A 13,133-nucleotide genomic window follows, 5' to 3' on the forward strand; every position below is an offset into this window, starting at 1 on the left:
TTTACACTGTCTGTCAGAGCATATACAATATTTTTTCCCAGAGATTTATAATTCCTTCTGATCTAGAGAGGGTCTTCACTGCAATGGACACGTGTACGTAGTGCAGAGACTGCTGTCCACATCACAGTCTTCCTAAGGAGAGGCTGACGGATTTTAGGCTTTTTATTGACAGATGTTATTTTTGTCTATATAGTTTTTTATTTTTCCTTTGATAGCAGTCTTAAACTTTACTGAAGGTTGAGTGTGGCACTTTCGTTTCATAAATTTCATAAAAATAAAATTTAATCTGAGACCAGTATCTAGCTTGGAAAACTTCAGGCAAACAGTATAAATTGATAGCCTTTACCAGAAGAGATTGGGGTGGTGGTGGTGAGGTGGAAATGAAGGCCATAGAAACATAGACTTGATAAACTTAATTGGTGGTGCTACATGGTGTGTCTGAAAATCGACTACTGTTGCTCTGATCTCGTGTCACGGTGTTGTGATAGAAGAGGAAACTCATCCAAGCTGACCCAAATCCTAGATGTGCTGTGGTATGGTTGTGCTTCCTCTCATTTCTGTTCCTGTTGCTTTGTTCCAGGTCTCCTACTTAGCCAGCATTGTTCGATATGGAGAAACACCAGAGACTTCCTTTAATCAGTGGGCATGGGGTTTGATTTTGAGGTTAAAGCTTCACAGAAATGACTGCAGCATGAAGCACGGCTGGCTTGCAGTCCTTGCGTCTGACAATGTGCTCGACATGACTGAGTCGGTTGTGCTTCACCCTCTCCTGAAGGCTGTTAAAGCAGACATCCCTATTGGCTGTTATCTGGCTCTGGCAATGACCACGCTAGGTCACAGGTAAGTGTGCTTTTTCGTGTTTGCCTTGGATGGACGGCCCCAGTGGCTGAGCAGCATACGTAACGATGAATTGAGGGTTATTAATGGCTTTATGCATGTTTAAAGAATAAAGGACTTCTGATGCAAGGGGTTGAGCAGTCTTTCAGGGACTGTAGTTGCAAGCAACATGCCTTTTCCTTTGACTTGCTAATACTGTTTTTTGCCTTCTGCATGTTAGGGTCAAAATAGTCATTAGAAATAAAATTGAAACTGAGGGTTTAGTGTGACTGCTACGGACAGGAATAACCTTTAACCACACTTATTGAGAGGATTGTTCTACAGGTAACTTCTTTAAGCAGGGATGCAGCAGAGCATTCAGAACATAGTGAGGAGGGAAAACAACTTATGCTTGTAATGATAGAGAGCTTTATAACCTTAATACTGAACCTCCTAGTCCTGACTGTGTTCCAACACAGGCTTTTCCAGTGTTTTAAGCTGGTTTGTAGGTAGGGCTTTTGAACTTAATCAAATGTACTAGTTGATTAAGGTGCAGAGCCATGGATAGGTTAATCGGTCTCTCCCAGGTCTATTTTCCCTGAATCTGATCTTTTTAATTCTCTTCTCTATTAAAACTTTTCACAGAATTATTTGCTGCGTGTGATGTTGCGTTATGCTTTAATGAGAAACTGTCTTGGCTTTTTTCTCCTTCCCCAAGCCATTGCTTGATGCTAAGGTTGTGCCATAGATCCATAGGTGCTTCTTCAAAACACTAGAGTAGTTTGAGGCTGATACAAAGGTATTGTAGTTTGAGAGTAGGAATTTTTACATGACTTTGAGCATGGAAAGCAAATGTTATGGGTGTTGGGTTTTTTTAGTGGTTCCCCCCTGCCACTCTGCAACACTGACTAACATTTACCACATGCAGAGGTGTGAGGTCAGTTATGTTAATGTGCAGGAGAACCAAGCCATGCACTCTGTGCTGGTGACAATACAATATTTCATTTTCATGATCTCAGAATAGACATAGGATTAATTTTTTTACATCTTTTCCTAGCATGCAACCCTTCTCATTTAGCAAAACTTGATGCAGAGCACAACTAAGTTGTCGTGGTGATTTTTCTGGACAGTGAAGGTAGGATTCATCTCAGCTGACTGCAGATGGCTAAGTAGCTACTGTAAGGAAACCCTTTGAGCTCTGTCTAGATAAGAAAGATGTCCAGAGCATCATCTGTCCTGATGACATGTCAAAGCTAGAAAATAGGAAACTCCTTCTCTAGGTTCTTGCTTTGTCTGGAGAGGGAGGCTCATTGGCCAGGTTAAGCAATAATACTGAGCTTTAAATTGATTGAAACTTGATGAAGACCCTCATTTTCAGTAATTTTTGGAAGACAGGACACAAACTCTCAGAAGGTTAGCAAATACTTACCAAATCTGTCAGCAATTGAATGACTCCTACAGCTGAAGAAAGAACTCTGTATTTAGCTGTTTAGGATTTCAAAGATTAAGTGTAAAGATATGGATGTCTTTGCATCTCAGTTCACATAAAAATCAACACCCTATTTCCCTTTCTACTGATAGTCATTGTGGTTTTCTTTCTTTCTTTCTTATTTTGTCTTTACAGTGTTGAGAAGTTCTGTGCTGAAGGGATCCGTCTGTTGGGTGTGCTCGTCCAGTCTAGATATCTGAGAACAGTGGTCCATGTGCTGGATAAAATTTTACCCTTATTTTACTCTTGCCCGTATTACCTCCTGAAGAATGAACAGTAAGCATTATATGTTCCTAATACATTTATGGATAAAGAACAATGAAAGTTAATCTTAACTGTTAAACTTGTCAGGCTTCGTTCTGGATTTTGCATCCAGTGAGAATGTGATACATGATGGGGGAGTACATCTGGTTTCCTTGCAGAGTTACATTTTGATGTTGACTCTGGCTGAGGAAGTAGTGGAAGTGTGTCCTGACATCATATGTACAATTGTCACTGATGCTGATGCTGTGTCACAGAAGTGGTCTTCAGACAACTGTATTTGCAAGTAGTTGTTGTGTTTAGATGGGTGAGAAAGTGACACAGTAAAATGGTATTGCCTGCTTGTCTACTGGGTAAGTTGGGCAACGGCTGGGAGCTTTCTCAGGCGCTGGACCTCAGCTCTCTGTTGTGGTCAATTAATAGTGTGGTCTCTGGGGGCTTTTGACTTGAACCACCTGCCAGTCTCCCAGACAACTCTCGGGCTAGATTTGGGTGCTGATGTTGATCAAGAATTGTATTCAGTCCGGATGAGCTGCCATGAATTAGTGTGCCATGAACTACTCACACTGTGCCTATAAATTGGTTAAAATGAAGTAATTAAATCTACAGTATGGCTGTGAATTAAAGACCTTGTGTATTGGTGTCACCAGTGCTGCTGAGCTGGTTTTAAATATTCTAGAAGCAGGCTTGCTTTCTATTACACAGTAGGAGAAATTTTAGAATTACTTTAATTTGTTGACATCCCTAGGTTTTTATCTTATGTCCGACTGTTCCTTCATCTGGATAGTGGAGTCCCTCAAGGCATGACCCTGCAGGTTACCCACAAAGTTACACAGCACTTGACAGGAGTGAGCTATGGAGAAAATGTTAAGCTGCTCAGTAGTATGATACAGGTAAGAAGACCATACAAAAACGGGGGGGGGGGGGGGGGGGGGCGGCAAAGTTTTCTTTTAAAAACAGGTAGGCTTTTTTGACTGAGTTAGCGTTTAAGCTTAGCAAGAATGCTGAATCTGGCTTTTCTGCAGCCACAGAATACCCTTCATCAAGCATGAATAGTTGGATTTGTTTTCCTGAAATACTTCTGCTTAAACTTGCCTAAATCTGGCAACTCTTGTGACACTGGATGTAACAACAATATGTGCTTTCCAGGCTTCTTGGAAAACTTATTTTCTAATGCCCGGTCAAAACTGCCTAAAAAGGGAATGTTGATATGCAGTGCTACTTTCTTGCTTGTGTTAGTTGAGGAACGCAACAGATACATTAATGTTTGAAAGCTTTGCTTTTGTCCATTAATTTATGGCTGGGGTATGATAAAATGTTCCTATGTTAAGGAATAGTAGTATTTTTTGCTAATTGCAAAGAGGTCAAGAGTCAAGGCCTGCTAATGTTAGACAGGGTTAAGGACTAAAGGAAAACTGACCTGCTCTGGGAAGTCCTTTTGCAAGAACATCAGGCTGTGCTACAGAAATAGGTGCCATTTATGTCTGCAGGTCACAGGGGTCCCGCTTACGACTTTTGCATCTGTGTTTGCTGATTGTGCAAGATGCTCGGCTCTCCAGGCTGCAGAATCTGCAAAAGTTTGGAGTTTGGAGATGACAAGGCTGTTTTTACATGGGTGTAGAGAGCATTATTATGAATTTTTTATTTAAAGGATAAGCCCATAGCCTTGTGCAAGTTAAACACTTACCAATAAATTCTTAAACTTCAATTGAAGCTGCAGTCTCTTGAGTAATTTTACCGTTCAATTTGGCAGACGCACATTTTCCTAAGTGACCAGCCAAATGGAGTGGGGCCGGCTGCAGTACTGGAGTTCTGGGCTCAGCTCCTCACCAGCCAGCAGCTGTGGCACAGGGACCAGGCAACACTCTTCTTGCTGGATGACTTGTGTAAAGCTGCTTTTCAGTACAGTCAGGAGGACTGTATACAAAAGCTGCTTTACCAACAACATAAGGTAAATGGGTGTGGTATATTGGTCTGGCTATTGAATAAATAATCAGTTCTGTTACTCATTCTAATTTTGGTGTGAATGTATCTTCCTGAAATGTAACAAGAACATTCGTGATGCTGAGTGATAATGGGGTTTTCTGATCTCTTTCTGAGTAGGTCCAAGAGTAATGAAATGTCTGATATTTCAATAATCATTATTATTAAAACCTATTTGGAACACAGGTTTCATTCATATGAGTTCTATCGTAGTATTTTGTTGGAAGAAGGGTTCGCTGGAGTCAAGAAGACGCTCAATACGAGTTATGCATCCTGCTCAGCTTTATTAGTTTCTAACACTACTCACATAGAACCGATACACATGCATATTCGTAAAGCAGAAATAGAATTGGTTAGTAGTCTCTAAACGCGCGCGGTTCTCACTCCCCTAATTATCATGACTGAAATAAGCATTCTATCCATGTAGCTAATCGTGTTGCTGTGCTTCAGCCTTGTAGTTTGTTACTCCCTATTTTCCCATACGGTCCCTATCTCTCTTGGCCCTGCACCTCTTTCCCAGCAGCTGTAGCTCGTTACAGCCACGGCCTGTTGGCACAACATAATGACTTGGTCTCAGGATTCAAGAGTAGCTCAAGGCTACCTTTCTTGTTACCTCCAGCACAGCAACTTCAGCACAATTCTGATTGCAGGCCTATTCTGATACCAGGCCTGGATTGTGCAGGTCTTCAGAGATTCTAAAGCCATGCTTCTGCAGCCATTCTTCTGCAGTATTTTCTGGTTTTAGCATTTCAAATGTTTGATAGCGTGTTTAGCACAAAACCAGAGCTTCTTCTCCTGAAAAGACCAACACTGTCACTGTAACAATCTATAAGCAGGCATTTCAGTGCTAGCTGGCTGAGCTAAAGTTGGGAAGTAGCAACACGAGGCAGAAAGGAATCTGGGTGAAGGCTGAGTGACATACCTGTAGCTTGTAAATCATCCCCCAAATGTTTTCTGTTTCCATGCAGAATGCTTTGGGCTATCATTGTGACAAAGGTCTGCTGTCTTCGCTTGTCAGCTGGATCGTGGCAAGCAATGTGACTCCTTCCTTTGTTGAGGGCAATGCCAATTCCTCACAGGTAAGTGGCACAATGATGATGTATGAACAGCCCTGGGATAAGCAATAAACAGGTGTCTAGGTGGCTTTTGTTTTCCTGCTTTGGCAGGTTTTTGCAGATTTTCTCTTGTTCCCTCTTCCTTCCTATCCCAGTGTTTGTGTGTTTTCTTGTGATAAAATCCTAATGTAGCTGAACAGAATGCTGTGCCTTTATTACACTAAGGGGAACATGGACATTTTGCACAGAGAGTTTGTCTGATCTGTGTCCAAGAATTTATATAATAGGATTTGTTAGTTCAGATTTTTTTAATCTTCAATTGTTCTCAGTATGTTTAATGAGAGAAAGTACATGAAGCCTGACTTTCTATTAGATCAGTCTCTGATAAATATTTTGAATACTAGTTGCTTTCTGTCTGCTTAAGAAAGTTCCTCATTTGAGCAAAAAGGAAAAAAACCTGCAGTACTTCAACTGCAGATGTGTAGTGCCAGGTAGGAGAGAGGAGATCTTATTTTACTGGGTTTGAGTAGGTTGTTGCCTCCAGAACTCTATGGTTTCCTCCTCCTTTCCCAAGATTTTACAAAATACAAAGGAGAATTTTTAAAGTAGATAAGAAGGAAACTGGTTTTTGTGTGTGGTATGGGCTTCTTTTGCAGCTTGGTAACGAGAATCTGGCAAAGACATATTCCTCTTAAGAAAACAGCAAGCTTCTTGATCCTACCCTTGTCACTTTATCAGTGTTTCTGTTGTTACTGTGTTGCACAGGTCTGGTTTTCATGGATGGTGTTAAATATGGAGTCAATATTTGAAGAAGATTCACAGCTTCGCAGAGTTGTGGAGTGGGAGCTGGTTGTTAATGCTTTAACTCCTGATCAAGCTTTGAAGGTGAGAGAACTGTTCATCCGCTTTTGTTGGAGAGAACTACTGGAGAAGTGTTCTCTTGTATTGTTTGATTTTGATCTTACGTAGTTTTTCTAACCCAGGATAAAAGCATAACTACTGCTTTATCTGGCTTTCCAGGAGAAAGTATACCTTAGGGTAGTTTTCCTTTACATTTTGAGTTGAACATTTTGAAACTACTGTGCAAATATCTTCTTTAATATATCATTATTTACAGAAAACTTCACTAGTTAGTGCTCTTGTATGATTTTCTGGGTCATCTGAATGCCTCACTGTCTTCAGTGGATTTTATACCACTGAGACAATGCAGATACTCTTAATTTACCGCTGGGAAAATGTGCCTACATTTCGAAGAACATTCTAAGATCATTTAAATTTTGCAGAAGACTGGACTTTTCTCTGTATTTGCTGAATTATTTTTCAAGGCTTTCGGAACTACTTAGGTCTCTCTCTTAAAAAGGCACTTAGTCGGGTGTGTTTTAAGCCATGCTGCAGCATTTTCTAGGTTCTTTGCCCAAATTCAGTTAGAAATTCTGGAATGAAGCAAGTGGAAACCAAAGATGTCTAGAGTCAAAGTGTAACTTTTGGCCAATCCTTCATCGCAGCTGTTACAGTATGTTTTAATGAGGAAGGTGGTCGGGAAGCTCTATGGAAATAGGTTTGCCTGGGCTGTGTCCAGACTGGTAATGTCTTGCATCCTTGGAGGCTAGTCTGGAGAATGTTTTTGCCTTGGCTTGTACGCCTTCATTTAGCTGGAAAACAATGAGATGGTATGTAGTTAGTGTGTGGGAGAGGGTGCTGAGGGTTCTAGAGGTCTAGTGAGGGGACTGAGGTACTGCCAGGGTCTGTGCTGAGACCTGGGAACTTGGAAAAGCCTCTTGTTCCCCTGCTTCAGGCACGATCTGTGGAAGCTTGGTGTGTGACTTCTTAATGATTTAGTGGGTCTGTTGGAGTAGTGTTCTGTGTTGCTAACATGGCATGCTGCTGCTCATACATTGCTTTGCCTTTGTCTGCTTTTGCAAAAGGAAGTTTTTTGTCCTTATGTATTCTTTCTTCACATTACTTTTTTATGTTTTAGATTTTTCACTAGGGCTGTATGTAATGTAGTCTTGGAAAAAGCTAAAAGTAACACTATAGAATTCTGTGTTCTCATATGGCTTAAGACTTATTTTTTGCTGGTTGGAACATGCAGTGTGCTTTGCTGTTGCTTTGTTCTCAGACTCCCACAAGACCAGTGATGTCAATCAGGAACACCTTAACTCTGTGAGGGAGAATGGCAATTAACTGTAATTAATACCAATGGTCCATATGTTGGCCTTGCCTCGCAGAAGTGTCACACTTTTTTAAGCATCAGAGGTGTAGCACTGCTGTCTAACAGCTGTCCAGCATAACCATGAGCTGGGCAGCTCTTCCTCTAAGGCCTCTAATGTTTCTGAAGTTTTCTTCTTTGTAGTTGTGTTAATCTGTTAAGTTAACCTGTGAGAATCTGTTACAGGGAACTGCAGCAGAACACTTGTCTGAAAATGTTCTTTCTGCAGAAAGCACAGACCCAGCTGAAGCTGCCCATTGTGCCTTCCCTTCAGAGGCTGATGATTTACCGCTGGGCTCACCAGGCCCTTGCTACCCCCGCTGATCACCCTCTCATGCCGCTAATCTGGCAGAAGTTCTTCTTCCTTTACCTTCACCGACCAGGACCGCAGTATGGGTGAGTGTGATCATAAGGGTTCTAGTACATTAGCAAGCACTAGTAAGTTTGCACTGCAGGTGAGATTAAGTGCTTCACACTAAGGCTGCAGCTGAAAGCAGTGGGTACCAGCAGCTGCTTTACAGAATGGATTTATTTGCAGAGATGCTCATTTGACACTTGCAACAAGGCTTTGTTGTGCTTTTTTGTTAATTTTTAGATTACCTGTAGATGGCTGTATTGGAAGACGTTTTTTCCAGAGTGCAACTCATGTTAACTTACTAAATGAAATGAAGCAGCGCTTAACAGAGGTAGCAGACTTCCACCACGCTGCCAGTAAAGCACTAAGAGTGGAGAGTCCCGCAGAGGGCAGTGACAGATCACCAGAGAAGGCAAGCTGCTCACCAGATTACCTGACTTCACCAGAACTGCATAAGGAACTTGTCAGGTAAAAAAGTCTGCCCGGTTCAGTCTTACTTACTAACTACTAAAGCACAGCCTTAGCTGTGGGAGATGCAAAGCTTGGCTGACCTGGATGTACCGCAGGCAGTTGTTACATGCATAGCTGGGGTCAAATCCGTTCGACTGTTGACACAACTTGTTTTGTTTGAGAGGGTGATGATTTTACTGCTAAAAATAAAACATTGTTGATAGAGTTGTTGCTCCCCTTAGGAGAGAGCTTTGCTTTTTAATTAATTATATTCCCATGATGGTAAAATACTTGTTGTTTAGACATGCCTGGTGAGTATGTACATCATTAGCTATAAGTGTGAAATGCTCCTTTGTGTGTATACACCTGTTTGTTACAAACCAGGGTCTAAATTTATGTCTTAGTAAGATTACTTCATCAGGGAGTTTACTGGGGACTTCAACACATGAGTCCATTGGTGTGGCTTACCCCGTTAACATGTTAAAGTTGAGTTGTGACAAGTGGTCTCTGTGCCAGCTAGAAAGTGATACCAAAGCTTAACCAAAATGTTAGCCCAAAACTGTTTCCTTGTCTTGGAATAGACTGAGGAGATGGGCATGGTCACCGCGACGCAGCTGGTGAGCGCTCACTTGTGTAAGGGGTGATAACTTAAGAGCTTCGTATTTCATGCACACTGAAACTGTCACTATGCTTTTCAGAAGTCCGTGATTCTGTTACGCGGAGGCTTTTGGTCTGACAAGTCTACCTTAAATGTTTGCAGTATGACAGTATCTACATACTCCCAGAAACTAGTTGAAAGGATTCTTCGAAAAGAGTCCTTCATTCAGAGGGTTTGGGCACGTGGGTTCTGAGCTTAAGTTCTTCCCACCCCAGCAATCAGTAGGCGCTGTACAAACAAACAAGGGACATCATACATCCTCCCTGGTCATTTGTGGAAAAATTACCCAGAGATGCTCACTGGGTGAAACTTGATTAATATTGTCAATCTTTCATTTCAAAGGAGTTCCCCACTCCAACATAAAACCAGACTGTTCTACAGCCAAGTAAATATTATGCTTGGGAAGTTTAATGACCACCTAGACAGGAGGGAAAATATTCGTAGAGTTCATGACGTCTGACTCCTGGAACTAGACTACTTCCATTTTTTTCACTAATGACACTATACAGAAAACAGCAGTTTGCTAGTGGTATTTAATACCACAGTGTGAAGATATAGTGGCATTCTAGTTCTTGTCAGGAAAGCTTGAATGGTATGATCATAGAAAGGGTACCACTCAGTAGAACAATGCCAGTTGAAAAAAGAGGTATATTTATATTAAAGTACAGTGTTAACAGAGAAGGAAATGAGAATCACCTAGCCATGAATTAGTCTGAAGGGAAATTAAAAGATGTAACTCAGCTCAGGTTTGGCCTTTTGTAGCAGAAACTCTAGAGAAGTCATGGGGTGGGAAGCCAGACTTGCTCAAATGTACTGATTTTTCTTTAGATCTTTTGAATGGGGTTGAGGTTGAGATTCCCTGACATGAGAGACTATTCCAGTCCTGCGTCATGTGCTAACTTGCACAAATGTTTTCCTTTTCAGAATTTGTTCTGATGTTCTTTGTTATTGCCCCTCATGTTTTTCTAAATAACTTCTTTCCACTGATGGTCTTTGACACTTGCTGACTTGCTAGTCACAAGGCGTCTGAAACACCTACGTTTTGAGCCTTGTCACCCAGTGGCATTATTTATTGCCTTAACTCTGAACCCCAGAATGAGACTGCTGTGTAATACTTGCTCTGCAGACGAAGTTCACATTGTTGTGTGTTTTTCCTTTTTTGTTTTCTTCTCAGGCTTTGTAACACTTTTATTCTGTGGTTGGAAGAAGAGAGTTTCCAGGAAGGAGACACATACATTCCTTCTTTACCGAAGCAGTATGATGCACATAGACTGGCTAAAGTCATGCAGAATCAACAGGTGAAGTGCTAATGGCACTGGCAATCTGGGATCCAAAATTCATGTCTCTTGTTAAAATGGGTCCTCTAAAGTAGTGAGAGACTTGGTGTCACTGGTCTTTAATATGCATACAGCATGTACGATATCTTCACAGCTCTAATTTTTTTCCTAAAAATCCTGTGCAGTCCCAAACCGCCTGCCTTTATATTTGAGAAACATATTGAGAAATAGTGAGTAGATTTTTTGCATGTCTTAATGAGAACACAGTACTTATTCTGTACTCTTCTGTAATTCTTGCTGTATTCTAAGAAAATTTTACTGAAGTTTGAACTTTAAATGCCAAAAGACTGGAAACTGAAATCTCATACTGGTAGTCTGTAATGTGTCAGGTTCAAATATAAGCGAATGGGTGAGAAGTGTGTAGTACTCTGTGCAGTAAGCCCAAAGAGTTAGTATAACTAAAAAACCCCTGTGAGAGGGGAGATTTTGAAAGGGTGTTTCCTCATGCCTGCTTAGTTTTTATTCCTTCAGTGTATGTGACTACTGGAGATGGCAGCCTGCTTTAGCCTGACTACAGTTAATCATGCCACTATGTTTGGACTATCTTTGTTTCATCTGTTTTAATCATCTGTACCCTTTCTCTCTTATTTGTTAGAAATTATGCCGTATGTGCTTGTCAGATTTCTTCTGTCACGAATACTTTTCAGTAGCTTATCTGTATATGTGATAGTAATTCTGCAGCTCTTCAGTATACTTTTTTTTTCACCTAGTAATAATTTCCCTATGACTTAAACCTGCAGGGTCTACTTTTATGTGCTTATTTGAGTTCCCCAGCTACTGGAATGGATGTATAGTATATGGTACTGACTAAAATGGGAATGATAATGTAATTCTTTTGTGCTTCAGGATTTGTGGATGGAGTATGTCAATGTTGAACTCATACACCATGAGTTTCAGGAAGCTCTAAAGCTTTGGTTTCGAGTTCAGCTTGAATCACATACAATCTGTATTTCTACAGGGCGAACAGATTTCACCAACCCTTTTTTAGGTAAGAGATAAGAATATTGTTAGTGAAACTGGGCCAGAAAGAATGATTAGCATGTTAAAACCCTGTTTTCTTCAGGAACCTAAAGATGTCTGGGAATAAAGATGATAACATAGCCTGTTTTCCATGGGTGTAGTATTTGCATGAAGTTTCAGTGGTGTTCTCACTCAGATGCTCACGCGAGAAGCTAGCATTGATGATTTTGGCCACATCGTAGAACAGCAGGACATGTTGTACCTAGAGCTTTGTGGGTGAGCACCCTAAAGATTCCTCTGCACAGAGCATGCTCCAGACAGGCTGAATTTTTGCAAAGTTTAGGTAAACAGCTGTAAGCAAAGGCAAAAACTACTGTGACTGAAAACAGAAAGGTTCTCTCATTTGTGTGGATTTTTTTGTTTTGCTGTTATTCCCAATACATTTCCCTGGAATTTTGGCATTGTGAAAGCGTTTGTTCTAGCACAGAAGGGGATAATAGTTGTGGTAGGGATATTAATTAGGAATATTAAGGATATGGAGAGATTGGATTTTTCTGAGGACTGATTAAAAAAGGGGAGGGAGGGAACAGAAGGAAATTGGAATAGTTTCCTATGTGTGTTGGCACTGTTTGGGCAAAGGAACTGAGTGTGAATCAGCAGGAGGAGAGAGGCCATGCTTTGGGGAGAAACTGGAGCTGACATGACTAGAGATGAGGATGAATTGCAGGGAAAGGAAGATGAATTTGGTTTAGAGTGGGTGTGGGAGCCTCTGTCAGATGGAGGGTATAAATGTGGTGATAAGAAGAAAATTGGATTGGTAGAAGGTAGGAGTGGCTGAGGGGAAACAAAGAAAGCAGTGGGGCCTTGCATCCTAATGTTTGTGTGATGGAGCTGGTCACAAAAATCAGCTGTGTGAAATAAACTTTGTCAGCAGAAATAGGAAGATTAGTTAAGTGACTTTTTTTATCCTGAGAAATATTTATCTGCTGCTAAAAATGTTTCATGCAGAATTTTTTTTTCTCATAAACTTTCATTATTGACAGAAATTGCTTCTGCTTTCCCTTCTAGCCAAGGAGAGGATAATAAATCATTTGAAGAAGTTTGATACTCCCAAGCCCCCTCTTCCGCTCCAGACGATGAAAACTCCTGTGCCAGTTATTTCCTCTGCCAGTCTAGTAAGTCAGAAGGAAGCAATTCAGCTCATGCGCATGGACCTTAACATCTTGCAGCAACATGCCAAGTAAGACATAACTGTTTTCCTTCTGCCTCACTAGCATGTCCAGCTGTGTTTTCAGGTGCCCTTTACAGCAACCTCACTTGTGGTCTTGGCACAAGACTGCAGTGCTTGACTTCTGCTTCTTGTCCCATTTTTTACTTTTTTCTTTCTTCTTGGCTATCATGTTATTTCATTCCTTTACACAGGTCTTGTCAGCTGATGTAATCTCAGTCATTAGATATCTAACTTTCCCAGTTTCTTTTCTCTTTTTGCATACTTCTTAAAATAAAGCCTCACTTTAGCCTAGATTTGTAACAGTAGGTTAGTTAACCCTTTTGCACTAG

The 13,133-nt window shown here is 40.9% G+C and overlaps 1 protein-coding gene across 1 annotated transcript in view; it reads left to right on the forward strand.

The window, feature by feature from the left end:
* EPG5 (ectopic P-granules 5 autophagy tethering factor) overlaps positions 1–13,133 on the forward strand; it is a 59,328-nt gene that overhangs the window by 22,206 nt on the left and 23,989 nt on the right. The window contains exons 16-26 of the mRNA XM_055699124.1: positions 581–840; positions 2,441–2,581; positions 3,315–3,459; positions 4,320–4,517; positions 5,518–5,628; positions 6,370–6,489; positions 8,043–8,209; positions 8,409–8,636; positions 10,451–10,574; positions 11,460–11,601; positions 12,642–12,813. Coding sequence (XP_055555099.1) covers positions 581–840; positions 2,441–2,581; positions 3,315–3,459; positions 4,320–4,517; positions 5,518–5,628; positions 6,370–6,489; positions 8,043–8,209; positions 8,409–8,636; positions 10,451–10,574; positions 11,460–11,601; positions 12,642–12,813 — 1,808 coding nt within the window. The remainder of the gene's footprint in view (positions 1–580; positions 841–2,440; positions 2,582–3,314; positions 3,460–4,319; positions 4,518–5,517; positions 5,629–6,369; positions 6,490–8,042; positions 8,210–8,408; positions 8,637–10,450; positions 10,575–11,459; positions 11,602–12,641; positions 12,814–13,133) is intronic.

This window comes from Falco cherrug, chromosome Z, assembly GCF_023634085.1.
Source record: "Falco cherrug isolate bFalChe1 chromosome Z, bFalChe1.pri, whole genome shotgun sequence".
NCBI lineage: Eukaryota > Metazoa > Chordata > Aves > Falconiformes > Falconidae > Falco > Falco cherrug.